Below are 14152 nucleotides of genomic sequence, written 5' to 3'. Positions count from 1 at the left end.
TGAATTTCATAAGATATAGGGACATATGACAGCCAGTGAGAGTTGGTTTTTTTTTTTCTTCCTTTCTTGCTAACATAACCTGTGAGCTTGTAGATCCAACTGGTGACTAGGAATGTGTGACTCAAAACAAATCTGTTCCGTTTAAACGTGTGATATCTTTGAAAAACGGCATGCAGACGTCGAATGTAATCAAATATGGACGAAGAGACAAACAACTCTGAAGCGGCTGAATCCTGCTGTTCCTGGGCGCCACAATGAGGCGGCGGCTATAGGTTAAACTCCAAGCTGGGCTTCCTTTTGAGTGAACACATCTGTCTCCTAACATATATACACTATATATATACCAGGATGCCTTATGACGACATCTGGCAAAAAGCTAACCCTGCTCCCCTTGCAATGTACCCCCAACCCCCCCCCCCTCCTCCTCGCCTCTCTTCTCCTCTGTACTGACCACAACCGCTGGGAGCAATCAGAGCGTCACGTCTGAGCTCCGCTGCAATAAAAGTCAACCCCCCCACTTCCATTTTTTCTGCCTCTTCTCCTCGTCTCTTTCTTTGCTGGTTGTTTTCAGGAGCAGGCCTCAGCAGTAGAAAACCACAGGGCTCTAGCAGGCCTCTCCCAACCCCCGTCTTCATCTACGTCTGGGCATCAGACAGCCCCTTCTTCCCCCTCTACAAGCCCAGATGTATATATTTAGCTCATCTTTGCCTCTGTGTAATTAGCAGATGAAAATTATATCTTTGGAAATGGAAGATGACGTCATTGCTCTCCTTGGCTGAAGATGGAGCTGGATCCAACAGTGTGCCTCAGCCTATAGGCCTAAAACCAGGCATCAGTCCAAGATTTGGGGCGTGGTGGAGGCGATGCTGAGCCAGGTTGGGACGTTACATGAGCCAGAGAGGAGGAAAAAAAAGAAAGCAGGACTGCAGAAGGAGCCTGAATGTTTATTAGAGCAAGTGAGATGGCCTGCCCGCCTGCTTCCAGCAGCCCTGGAGTTTCCATTTGAGGTCATCTGGTTTTTACATTCCTGCCAAGCACCAGTGCTCACACCAGGCTGTGGAAGTCCTCCATCGCTCTTTTCGCACAGGATTGTAGAGTCCAGGGTATAAAAGGGGAGTCCCAGGGTGTTGAGTAGCCATTTGGGGAGTGAGGGAGAGTTTAATTTCATCAAAATGACCCATTGAGAGTATGTGATCACCTAGGAATCTGTAGATTATGTCTGGATATTTGACGATTGCTGGTACATCCCTGATTGTATCTGGACAAATTCAAGGAACCTAAAAGTCAAAGGAGTCACAGAGAGTTTCAAAACTTTCTTTGAGAATGTCCCAAATTCCAATCTGTTTTCTAAGACTCATGACTCTCTCTGCACACTCACACTGACCTCTTTCAGCCCCAAACAAACAGTGCCACTGCGTAAGAGATATCCACACAACATAATCAATTAGTGCAAGAATTTTCAGGCTAACAAATCAAATCTTCTCTCCTGAAAATTTGACATTTTCTACGATCTGCCTGAAGCCCAAAGCAAAGGCATCGCATGTTGTGTAAGAGACCAAGCAAAATGTCCAAAGCGTGATTTTTTTATGGCATTTACATGAGCCTCTTTTCTCACACTGTTGACCGATGAATAGCAAACGTTGCTGGCCTTTTCATCCCGCTTCCTACTCCTCTCATGGTCGGTCCCCAGTTGGACAAAGATGGTATAAAGATACAGCCCAGCATGTTTTGAATACAGGATCAGCCCACCACGCTATCTATATCATCTGCCTGCTCCTTCCTGTTGACACTCGACTGCAAAAAAAAAGGGACATCTCCAGAGGACAGAGATGCTGCTGGTGTCTCTTGTTTTGGCTGATATTCATGGCACTGCCCTGTGTGTGTTTAATATAATGATAAGATCCATATGCCAGCCTGATGCTGATGCCTGTACCCTGTCTTTAGCCTCTGTCACTCTGTATTAGAGGTCCGACTAAAGACTCTGAGACTGTTGACCCTGCAGATATAAACTGTCCTCTGTCGTTTCATGGCTTGTTTCAACCCCAGAAAAAAGGGTCAGATATGTAGCCTCAAGGGATCACAGGTCTCGGTTGTATTCGTCTTTTAGCAGCCCGATGGGAAGACTGTGAACGACCAGGACTGTTGACGTGAAGCTCTCACACACGCACACACACACATGTTCTCAGTCTGTTATGCAGATGAAAGACACACTGGTTACAGCTGAGAGGAACGCTGATAAAACATGAAGACCTGTTAGTTTTCATTTTAACTAAGCAGTGGATGTGCAAAAATGAAACCCGAACCAACCGTATATGTGCAAACGCCTTCTTCTTTAAGGATGACATTTTGTTTGGAGAAGTGTTTAAAATGAGAATCAAAATTAAACTTTTTAAATGGCTGCAGAACTTGAAAAATGAAAGCAGCAGTTATAGAGGGGAGCATCCTGGAATGAGATGACCATAGAAGGCAACAAAGAGCAGTCAGCAATAGCTCAAAGTCTCAGGGAAATGAGAGAAGCGAAAGCTGGAATTTGGGAAGGGTTAGAGAGTATAAAAAAAGAAGCACTCCATCAACAAGGATGGTGACACATATAACAGGAGAAAGCAAATAAAAGTGGAAGAAGCTGTATAGAGATGGGAGTGGGAACGCAGCTCAACAAAAACTTGCAAAACCAGAATCTGGAGTGGAGTGGCGCTTACTTGCCATGTTTTTCATCAGATGGTGTGATGCCTGATGATGTGAATGCAAATTCATCTGAAACAGACCATGACAGTGACTGATACAGGATCACTGTGTGCACATATCAAGGACAGTGAAAAACACGAGTCCCTGAGATAAATCAAGAAACACACATAGGCTGAGAGCAGTCAAGTGCAAACTGAACTAAGGATTGATAGAAGGGTGTGGGGGACTTTTCATTACCATTAGGATAATATGGGGCTGTATGGTTGATAACTATTGGCCAAGGGCGGTGGAGGACCCTACTATACATCATATGTCACACATAGTGATCTGTTAGTTTTCCAGCGAAATGGATGCAACCACATAAAGTTTGTAAGGCAGATTTTTTAGCTGAAATAACTTGAGTATAATTTTCCACATTTAATAAAGATCTAATTCGATTAGTCTGTTGTGATGCTCAAGTTCCCTTCCTGAAAACTGACTTGGATTTTTCTTGTGTGTTAATGTAATGAATAATGCATGTGTTACCTAAGTTCACACTGTTTCTTTAACTACAGTGACTGTACAGTATTGAAGAGGTCAGATTTTGGATCATTTGCACTCACAGAAAAAACTAAAACACATCAACATTTGCCTTTAAGTTAATCTTAGCAAGATGGTACACATGAGGCAGTATTCTGCTGGACCAGCAGACATCAGCAAAACCACAGCGCTCTATCTCTTCCCAGCATCCAAAAGCTCCTCATTAGATTCTCGATAATCTGTGTCCCGTGATTTTTAGCTGGACTGTCAAAACAACCCCCACCTCCTTCCCAAGACTGCTTACAAATAGTCAGAAAAGCATGACTGATAAGAGAATATATGTGTGTGCGTGTGCTAGTGTGTGTGTGTGTGTGTGTGTGCTCTCACAGTCACACAGCAGCACTTTGGCCCAGGTTGTTCAGGAAGTAGAGATAGATGTCTGTGAGTCATCCCACTCAGTTCATCAACTCAAAACCCGAGCTTGGATGGATGTCTGCTGGCATTCTGCCACACACTGTATAAACAACGAAAGGAGAACCTCCCAAATAGTCACATTTCAGTACAGCCAGCAGACATCATCAAAGTGATCAGACAGAAATCTTCGGATGAAAACAAGAGCATGTTGTTATTCTGCTAGAAGATGCAAAACATCCAAATACTTTAAAAAGGTAGCATCTCAGAAAACAAAGACTGAACATCTTAGTGAGAGTAATGTACATTATGCCATGTGGAAATTATCTTTATTCATAAAGAAATGAGATGCTTCAAACTTAACTTTACATTTCCAAATTTGTATTTACAGTTTCAAACTACACATTACACAAAAGGCAAAATGTTCTGAAAACATTCATGTGAAGCTGCAGATGTTGAGTATGGCACTGTGTGAAATAAGGGATCCTTTTGACTTTGCTTTGCCATGTCTTTCATGTTCTTCCCTCAGCTGAGAGCAATACTAAATCAATAGAGTACCCCTCCTATATCTTTGCCATGTAAGGTTTTGCACATCATAAGGTCAGCATGTGATGATTAGAGCTGAAAGTCAATTAAATGGGGAAAAATAACTATTTTGGCTACTTTCTTTAATTGGATAATACGTTTTTGGGCAGAACCTCCAGCCGCTGACTTTAAGTAGTGGGATAAAACAAAACAAAACACTAACTCCTATCACCCACCACATACAACCAATAACATCCTAGAACATCATGTACGCTGTAAACACTCCCTTGAGCATAACGTTTACGAGAGTAGTCGGAAGTTTGGCCTCTTTTCTGCAGGTTATGAAGCGAGGAACTGTTATTTTGGCTTGTCTTCATGTTCCATTACTTCATCATGTTTTGTCTGTCACAGTGGCATCATTCTCCCCCCATGACTCATCAGGATTCAGTCTATTTTTTTTTTTTTTTATCTCTTGCACCCCTTTTCCTCTGGACCCCCTCCTCCTGTTTCTCTCTCACATTCCATATTCCCTGCTGTTGGTAAAAAAAAACAAAAAGGAAGCCTCCACAGTTGATCGGAGCGACACAGAGCAGCACTCAGCTTTCTCTTATCGTCTTTGCAAAAATGTAAACATGAGGAGAACACGGCACAAAAATGTGCACATTTGATATGAAGAGGTCAGCGAGACAAAACAGAGACGCAGGATTGGATCATCTGCATCGAAATCAGTTTAACCTCTGTGGCCTGTGCGGCACATTGTGACAGGAGTTGCCTCCTGCCTCTTTAGGCTCTATACAGGGGGCCAAGTGTAAGACGAGGGGGCCCCCAACCTCTGAACCTTGACCCTGATTCAACCCAGCAATGCTGCCTTCAGGCTGATCCTGCAGACAGATACAGACCAAGCCAAGTCTGCATTTCAGAACAAGACCGGACCTGTTCCTGCCTCATTTCTGTTTTATGCTGAGCATCACATAAAAACTGAGACCCCTGGCATGTAGAACACAGTACGATAGTCTCATATTTCCTGCACAGAAACAACACACACTCATGAACACAGGCACCAACACACGGAGGCACAAAGAGGCACTGACGCAAACCAGACCATCAACAGGCTGAATCTAATTAGCTCTCATCTGTTTCTGAGAGACGCTTTGTTTCACACCAAACCTCCCAGAGTCTGCCAGTCAGACGCCACATGAAACGCATCAAGCTGGGAGACAAGAGAGCGAGAGAGAGAGAGAGAGAGGAGAAGGAGAAGGAGATTATGACCAGGTACCAGTTTTAGGAACGGTAAATGTCACATCCAGGGGATATGTTTAAAGGAGGAAAACCAGAAGAGTTATAACAAATGAAAGTGATCAAATCCTATTCATACCATTCATATTCACATAGGTTGTACCACAAATATCGTTGCACTTCTTTTACATTATGAGAGTGTAAGATTTTAAAATGTGAGCAAAAGACAACAGTGTATCAGTTAAAGTATCATAAAAGAGCAGAAAGAAAAGTTTGGATCGATACAATGGCGTCCATTCTTCAATCAGCCTTGATTTTGTACACAGTGGGGCACAACTAATGACTTTCTTTTACCTTGGTCTATAAATGTTGTGGCTATTTTGATAGCTCACAACTTCAATTAATCATTGACGCACTGCACTATAGTGCATGCCAGTTGATATCACTGCAAGCAACCTTTGCCAACTAATCAACCTCTTCAGCCCACAAACACATCAGTGGATCAGTCATTACAAACGTGTATGCATCATTGCTAGGCTTGAGCAACCACACACAGCTAAAAGACAAATTCCAGGCAGGATCCAGGCGTTTCACACCACATATGCCGAGATACTGAGAGCACATAAAAAAAACACAGACTTGATGTTTTAAAAAGGAGTCAGATGAGTTTTCAAACTACAAGCTTCTTATGTAGAAATAGAAGGAGGGAAAGGTTGTAAGGAGTTAACTACAAAATGTGTATGAAATATGTATCACAAGTTTTAAATAAGCAATTCCCATTAATAATAAAAAAGGAAATATGACCAAAATTACATTTGCACGAGAAGTGAGAAATAATTTACATGTAGGAGCAAAATTAATTCATTATTTAAAATAAGTTTTGCCTGTAGCAGATAGCGACAGAGTGACTGAAGATCAATAAAGAACCATTAGCTACAGAAACACGCCTTCTCTGCAGAGCTGGATCACAACGACCGCTCCCCACTCGCCACAGTAAACAAGGTCAACAATGACTGATGTCCTTCACTCACCTTAACACCCGCTGCACCCTGTTTATTCCAACTCATGCTAACGGGAGTGTGTGTATTTGTGTGCGATGTGTGTGTGTGTGTGTGTGTGTGAGAGAGTTTGTCATGTACACCTGCACACATTTTAAGAGTTGTGTGCAACTCTGACCCTTTAAGTGTGATCTAAACATGATGGAGCATCTGAAACACCTGTGCCCAGCTGTGTGTTTGAGTAGGTGTGATTAAAGTGTGTCAATACACACACTCTCCAGGTTAATGATTGTGGGCGTGAGGTGCGAGCGTGGCAGCGTTGCAGCTGTCGTCTCGAGCCTCCGAGCTCAGAAGAATGCAGCGGGAGTGACGGTGTCGTGGTGGGAGGGCCGAGGTGTTAAGGTGTGAGAGACATTTTAGTGGAGTTAACAGACTGATGCAGCGCACTCTGTAAGACACACTTTACTGTCATGCTGCTCTGTGTGGCTCCGCCCACTCCACAGACATAGTAATAGAAGTATGTGGTCCAAACAGTGGTCATGCTTCTGGTATGTGGCACATTCAGCCTGGAGAAATGAAAACAAATGCATGTACTAGCACTGTTATTGAAAATGTTCAGAGTGGTCGACACACATGGAATAATGGCGAGAACACTTCTGTTACAACAGAAGAATAAGTGGAAACAACACAAGAAGTGAAGGAATCGTTTTGGTCACCATTTCAAAAAAGTTTAGAGGCTTTTGAGTTTTTTAACTTAAAATCGGACATACATGCTCCAATTGAATGCTATTGTTGTGACATGACTTCTCCATCACTTCCTTGACACTTTTCGGTAATCTTGTATGAAAATGTACACCGTAATGTTTAAGTTAGTTTAAATGTTAAAAAAGTTCTGTAGTGGCTCCTAAAGTTAACGGTCTGTAGAGATTGACACAGACCCATAGTTATTAAAGTGTACCTTTCAACATTTCATCTAGGGTGCTGAATGTTGGTACCTCAAAGTTGATCAAGATTAGCGAGAAGGAAAGTGACTTTCTTACACAGGCTTAAGTCCTAGTCACAATGGTTGCTGGTTTGAATCCCGGTCATCAACCCTTTGGTACAGGTCATCTTTACTCACACAAGGGGGGGGGGGGGAGAAGGACAAAGTGTGTGGAAGCTGAAGCAAGTGTGGTTAAACTTTGCAGTACTCATTGCTGCATTGCAATATGTGTGCTGCAAAATTCTGAAATCTTGAGTTATTTTTTAAAAACTGAAATTACATTTATTTTTTTCACAGAGTTAAGGACCCAAAAAGGTATCACTGGATACCGTTGGAGAATTCAAGGTTCTACACGATAATGAAGAATATCTGCTTCAAGGCTGAAGAGAACGTTACCACTTAACCTCGAAAACAGCATTTCTTTCTTTCAAATCCCCTCCCATTTATCAAATCATCATGTGGCCTTTGAGATTTCTCTGCAGTTTAGAGAAGCATAATGCATGGAAGAAAGGTACAGTTTCCGAAAAATAATAAATTCCCAGCTTCAGAATATTTATTGTCTGTGCTCTGTTCTTAGGACGTGCTGAAAGCATCTGCCAGTGATCACAGAAACGGTTTCGTCTGTAGCATCATGCAGCTGTTTCCAGTTCACGTTGCTTTGACCAGGAGACGGCTGCTGGTCCAGCCGACTTGACGGGCCTCTATGGTCCGAGGTTTAAACCTTTCTGAGGCGGCTGTGCTATGATCCGAGAGGACTTGAATATATTCTGTACTTCAGCCAAGTACAAATTAAAATGAGGAAGCTCTCAGCAAGCATTCAGGGCTGGACCTAAGTGTAAAAACACATCTCAGATCAGGGTTAAAAAAAAGGTCAAGGATCAGCAAAAATGTAAAAACTCTGTTATCAGTTTACGCGTCATATCTGGCCCAAACCCTCTGGGTCCCTCTCTCTGCAGAGTATCGGAGAACGAACAGACCGGTACACGTGCAGCGGGGGACAAACGAGGGGCTTTAACATCGACCGGCTCGGCTCAAGATTTTCATAAAAGCGCTCTCCCGTTTCCCATCATCAATAAATTCAGCGTCACGTGGCACAATGCAGCATTAGGCATCAAGGCTACCGCTCATCCTGACTTTGCCCCACCCCGCCGTCCACTGCCTCTATTGATCCCCCTGCACTGCTACATTAGACGAGGCCGGCTAACAACATTAAACGAGTCCCAGAAGACAAGAGTGGTGACTTCTCTTTTCATACTTTTCTCTCACTAAACCGACACACACGGGCCGACACGCATCATCAGGTTGCAGTGTCATTTTGTTGGCTTTAATCACTCCATCTAAATAGTTCAAAAGAAAGGAAGAGAAAGGAAAGACATGCAGGATATTTGTTTGAGCTCTTGCATGTATTCAGTTTCACATCAGGAGGATAATTTTGTTTCTCTCTGGTTGAAGATAAAGTGAGATAAACGTGCAGAGAAAGAGCTGGGTGTTGGCTGAGCCATGCAGGGTAAAAGGTCATGTATGAGATAGGTCAGCATGGAGGCTTGTGTTCAAAGAGACTACCACGCTAACAGCAAAAAGAGAGACCCACGGGGGACATCACACACTTTGACAGCGGCTTTACGAGTTCTTGTTCCTTAAGGCAGCGTTGTGTGGTTGTTACACATTTACTATAAAGATGTTTTACTATGACACTTCAATTAACGAGCGGCAAATTGAAAAGATAAAAGTGTTTGGAGGAGCATCTGCAGAACCAGGGAGGTTCAGCTACAGCATCACCACAAAAGAGGAAACGTTATTCTTTGCTGGAGGGTGATAAACTAACCACAATGGGGAAAAAAAAAGAAAAGAAAAGACGGTTCAGAAAAAAACACTGAGCAAAGGAAGGTAAAGTCGTAAAAACCACGATAACGCCAAGACCTGAGAGCGCAGCATGCAGCAGCACAGATGAGTCCCAACCATTGCAGCAAATGTTTGCAGCAAAGGACCAAGGGAAATTTCTCAGCAATTCTCTGACACAGCCACATCACACACAGAGTCAAAAAGCCACTGAGGTTACATCAAAGCACACCCACGCCACACACATACACACAGATAGAGAGAGAGAGAGAGAGAGAGAGAGAACCAGGATACCAAACATATGCCTTTTCTTCAAAAAGCAGACCACCGCCCTGAGTGACATCTTACCTCATGACTTCACAATGACACATAGGCTACTACTTCAACAAACACACACACACACACACACACACACACACACACACACAAACATTCCTGCACTTAATCCATTAGGAATTGGTATCTTAAACATGTATTTTTTAAATGAAAAACCCCTCCAATAATCCCACAGGCGTGTTGTTGTTCGCTTTTGATAATGGAGGTATTGAAACTTTTTTTTTGAAAGGCAACAAGCAGCACATTTCAATCATTAAAAGCGTAAAACCAATTTTTTTACTGGTGGTGCTTAAGTCTTGTGATGATCATACCTTACCCACATTCTGATTTGCTGTTATATCACTTCATGTGTCGCAGTCTTCTGACCACTTTCTGATAACTTAAATGTGCCAGTGTCTCAGTTTACATTTTCAGGCTAGATTGCTGGGAGCGTGTAGGAAGAGATAAAGACCTCAATTAAAGTGAATTGCCGTGATATGCGTGTGTGATTGAGGCTGTAATATAAACCGTTATGACAGGGTAGTGAACGACGCACTCCAAAAACAGCATCCCTGCTCGGGACGTCCCGCCTGGACTTCCAGCCGCCTCGCTGCACCGAGAGGCGGACAAAAAGACTGCATGGACGATAGATACGGGGTACAGTATGGCTATGGGTTGTTTTGAAGATTAAAAGCAGACAATAAAAGCTGCAGAATTCAAACATTAGTTTTCTGTAGCCTCCGGTATGTCGGTGAGTGTGTGTGTATACAGTAGCTAGGCTATGTAAACTAGTGTTAATCCTCTTAGGAAATCATGCTCTCTGACCAGTCCCAAACAACACAGCCTGCCCCGACACAAATAAACTTCTAACCAGGATATCAACACACTTATCAATAAGGTTATCGTCGTAGAGGACTTACGTAGTTCTCAGAGTAGGGTGGAATTCCAACAAGGCAGAAAGCAACTCCATTCATTGGGCAGCAGAAACTGTTCGGTTGCAACAAGGGGAGGCTGGTTTGTTGCTGCACGAGCGACAACAGAGACAGGGAGTTCAGGGTAACGACGTTTTTAAACTTATAAGGCTACGTTCAATACTTCTCCGGCTTCCTTCCTGCGAGAAAAAAAAATCCCACTCTGTTCCCGTTGTTTCAGCTCCCACCCCCTCCTCTTCTTCTTCTTCTTCTTCTTCGTTTTCTTCTTCTTCTTCCGCCAGACCTCATCAGTTTAACATGACTAAATCCCTCTGTGCTCGGCCCCTGCGTGGAAACTGGCTGCAACGGCGTCAAAACAAACAGAGCAGAGCAGGGGGCGCCGGAAAGTCCGCCTTCAAAGTAAAGTTCCAAGAAGTCCCGTGTGGCCACTTCACGTGTGTGTGTGTGTGCGTGCGTGCGTGTGTGTGTGTGTGTGTGTGTGCGTGTGTGTGTGTGTGTGTGTGTGTGTGTGTGTGTGTGTGTGTGTATGAAACAACTGCTCGGCAATGGAAATGAACAATGACTGGAGCATTCGTCTCGTGTCGGTTTTTAATAGCATGAATGTTTACGCAGCCTGTGTCAAGTTCTGTGCGGTTTTGTGGCAATATTTTTTCTAAACTCTTACGTTACTACTTCACGTTTTATTGTGAATAACCGGAAGTGTTTCAACTATAACGGTTAACTTGACAATGTGGGAATAGAGGTGAGTCAAATTAGAGGAGGGTGCGTTGGGTAAATCTGCGCGCCTCCGCCCTGCAGACCCACAGCGTGCGGGCTCCCTCTGGCTGTGCCAACACGTTTGTGTGTAAGATGGGAGGGGTGACTGATGCCACATGGACAATGAGTAGACGTTTTTAAAAGAGGTCAAAATATTTGATGCACATTGGAATTACATACATTGATATATTAGGATTCTATTAGAAGACTATAATAATAATAACAATAATAATAATAATAATAATAATATAACTTATTGCGTTTATCTTCATATTTTTTTCTAAAATAAATTATTCATAGGAAAAAAATCCATATAAGCTCAGAGGTCTAAAATTGACTTTAACAGAGGAGCACAAAGAGATATTTAAAGTTTAGAAGACACAAACTGTAAAGGCCATGCATTTTATATTTAAAAAAAATAACTTAAACAATGAATGGAAAATCTAATTTATCTATCAAGTAACTAAACTATTACCTGACCAATTATTTAAAAAGACATATTATGCCTACACTTACACTACTAATAGGCCTACTACAACTACCTATTTAAGCTATTTATTTTGCTACTGAAAAGCTTCCCCAAGATGTGATAAACCTAAAACGTACAAAATACAGAATGCTTATGAAAGACTTAAGTCTTACAGGCTCATCATAAATCACTGTACCTAAAAAAAGATGTTTGACTCATGATCTTAAAAAAGAACACAAGAAGAAAGGGTTAAAACAAAGAGACTGAAACACATACAGAGATTTCAGATTTCCTTCCACACGCAGACAGAAAAGATGAATGAAACATTCTGGGAAAAGTGTTGACTGCATGGCATGACAAATATTGTCCACGTGAATCAATATGGAGGAAGCTTACTCATCAATAGAACAGGAACTTCAGACTGATACCAAGAAGTTACACTTCTTCCCACTATACATGCTCAATGGTAGCTTCCGGTTTAGGCACAAGAGGTGTAAATATACACAGATGAAGAAAAAGCAATAACGAAGGGAAACAAGCATGGAAAATTCTGCCGCATGATAGTGGCTCAAAGTTTGGCGCTTGTGTGGCTACCATTATTCTAAAGGGGCGCAAGTATCAGAGTGCCCACTTCAAAAGCCGGCCAGCCTGTGGTGGAAAAAGACTAGAGTCATGGAGGGGAAAGCAGCTTTCAGGGGCCTTCCCATGCCAAGGGCTGCAGCAGCAAAGTCAGCCTCCACCTCAACATCATCTCCTGTGTCTGCTCACTCTCTCTGTGATCTGACTCTGAAACAGAGACAGGCAGTATCCCAGCCAGAGCCTTACATTTGACATGTCCTAGCCATGACTTTCACTCGTCTCCTATTTGAGGTGGATAATTCCTATGTGGTCCAAGTACCCCTCCGGGTTACTCAAATAATTGTCTGTGTACAATTGGGAATCCACCATGGAAGAGTGACGCTTAGCAGTCCTATCCCAGTCTTAAGGTGGAACAGCAGGGCAGATGGTATTTGAGAAGGAGGAGGTTTTAATGCAGCTTGCTTTGGGGGGGTTAAGGAGCGTGAGGGATGTCACAGCTGGACATTTTTTCATCACAATCTATCTCTGCATTCTGTTTCTGCAGCTCATGTGTTTTCTATTCCAGCACGCGAGGACATAAATCAGTCAGTATTCTGACATTTCTTGTGGGAAGAGTGGCCCGTAGTTAGTGAACCCCCTCCTGCGTCGGGGTTTGTCCACATCTTTCCCCAGATTGCATGCAGATACAGGCTCACGCTACACATCAATTTTCCTGTCAGGCGAGCAAAGTGGGCTTTCTATTATTGATGTGCTGCTGGTCGCTGCAGAGAGAAGGAGGAGGGTTTGTGTGTCATGTGTCAAATCTCAGCAGGTGGGTAAGCACATTTTAAGATGCTGATTTAGAAATACAAGAAGTATCCTATAATCCCACATACTACACGCTCTACATCATTGGTTTCCAACCAGGGATCCGGTCCCCTGGGGGGGGGGGGACAGAGATCTCAAGGGGGGCACAAGGTTTTGTTAGCTCCAGGGTTGTCCAAATGACATTTGCACATATTAACCAAAATAATGATAATACACTTACTGGATAGTTTATACAATGTTTGTGTAGGACTATTGTGTTAAGAGAGAACTGGTGGCAGGGCTCAGCTGAATACAAAAGGCGGGGGGAGGGAACGACGGGATCTGCGTCAAATACATGTAGTCTCTGGGTTAGGCTTAGTCAGACTCTGACACACAGCCTTAGGCATCGGGGACCTCCCTGTGATTGGCTGAGAAAGCCCCGATCTGAGGGTGATGTGAGGCGACGCGCCCCCGATCTTGTTCCCTGAGGGATGGACGGGGACGAGCAGGGTGCATCCAGAGACCGCAAGAAGGAGCTCCCCTGGTCATTACGTAATCACAAAACCCTTAAACAACCATCAACCTATTTACTCGCCTGACTGCGCCCCACTACAGGCTCCCACCTCCCTCTGCTGGCTGGCCCGGGCTGGACTGGTTTCTACTCTCGGCTCTGGAGACGATGGAGGGACGCACAAGGGGGGGGGCGGGTGGGTGGGTTGAGGGTCCCACTCCAGGCCACTTCAGAGCGTGTGCACTCACTGGTAAGCTGTGATTAATTGCTGTTACCCCATTTATCCAACTTTACCTCCCTCCGGGCTTTTTCCTCCCTTATTCTTTCATATCTCCTCTGTTTCACTCCGCTTCCCTCCAGTTATTGTGTCTTTTCGTTCAGCAAAAGTCTGTCACCCTCCTCTGCACACGCATACTTTCAGTCTGACGGGTGTAGCTGCCAGAGCTTTTCAACATCACTTACTTTAAGCCTCCATTGAGAGCGTAAGACGCCGTCTTCTGCCAAGCAGGCTACAGTATCCCTTTATTTGATACAGTCGCTTTTAATGGAGAAGCATGGATGTTTTTTTTCTTTCAGCAAGAAGCCAAAAAGACACAATGTCCAGGTCCT

At 43.5% G+C, this 14152-nt stretch overlaps 1 protein-coding gene across 2 annotated transcripts in view; it reads right to left on the bottom strand.

Moving 5' to 3' along the window:
• arhgap23a (Rho GTPase activating protein 23a) overlaps window positions 1–14152 on the bottom strand; it is a 64217-nt gene that overhangs the window by 41193 nt on the left and 8872 nt on the right. The window contains exon 1 of one of the 2 annotated variants that reach the window (XM_061065796.1): window positions 10431–10881. The exons of the other annotated variant lie outside the window; for it this stretch is intronic. Coding sequence (XP_060921779.1) covers window positions 10431–10484 — 54 coding nt within the window. The 5' untranslated portion in view covers window positions 10485–10881. Of the gene's footprint in view, window positions 1–10430; window positions 10882–14152 lie in introns of those variants that run through there. 2 annotated transcript variants of the gene reach the window in all.

The sequence above is a fragment of the Labrus mixtus genome, chromosome 20 (genome assembly GCF_963584025.1).
Source record: "Labrus mixtus chromosome 20, fLabMix1.1, whole genome shotgun sequence".
NCBI classification, from domain to species: Eukaryota; Metazoa; Chordata; class Actinopteri; order Labriformes; family Labridae; genus Labrus; species Labrus mixtus.
Note: the sequence above shows the minus strand (reverse complement) of the source record. Positions and strands in the feature narration are given on the sequence as shown.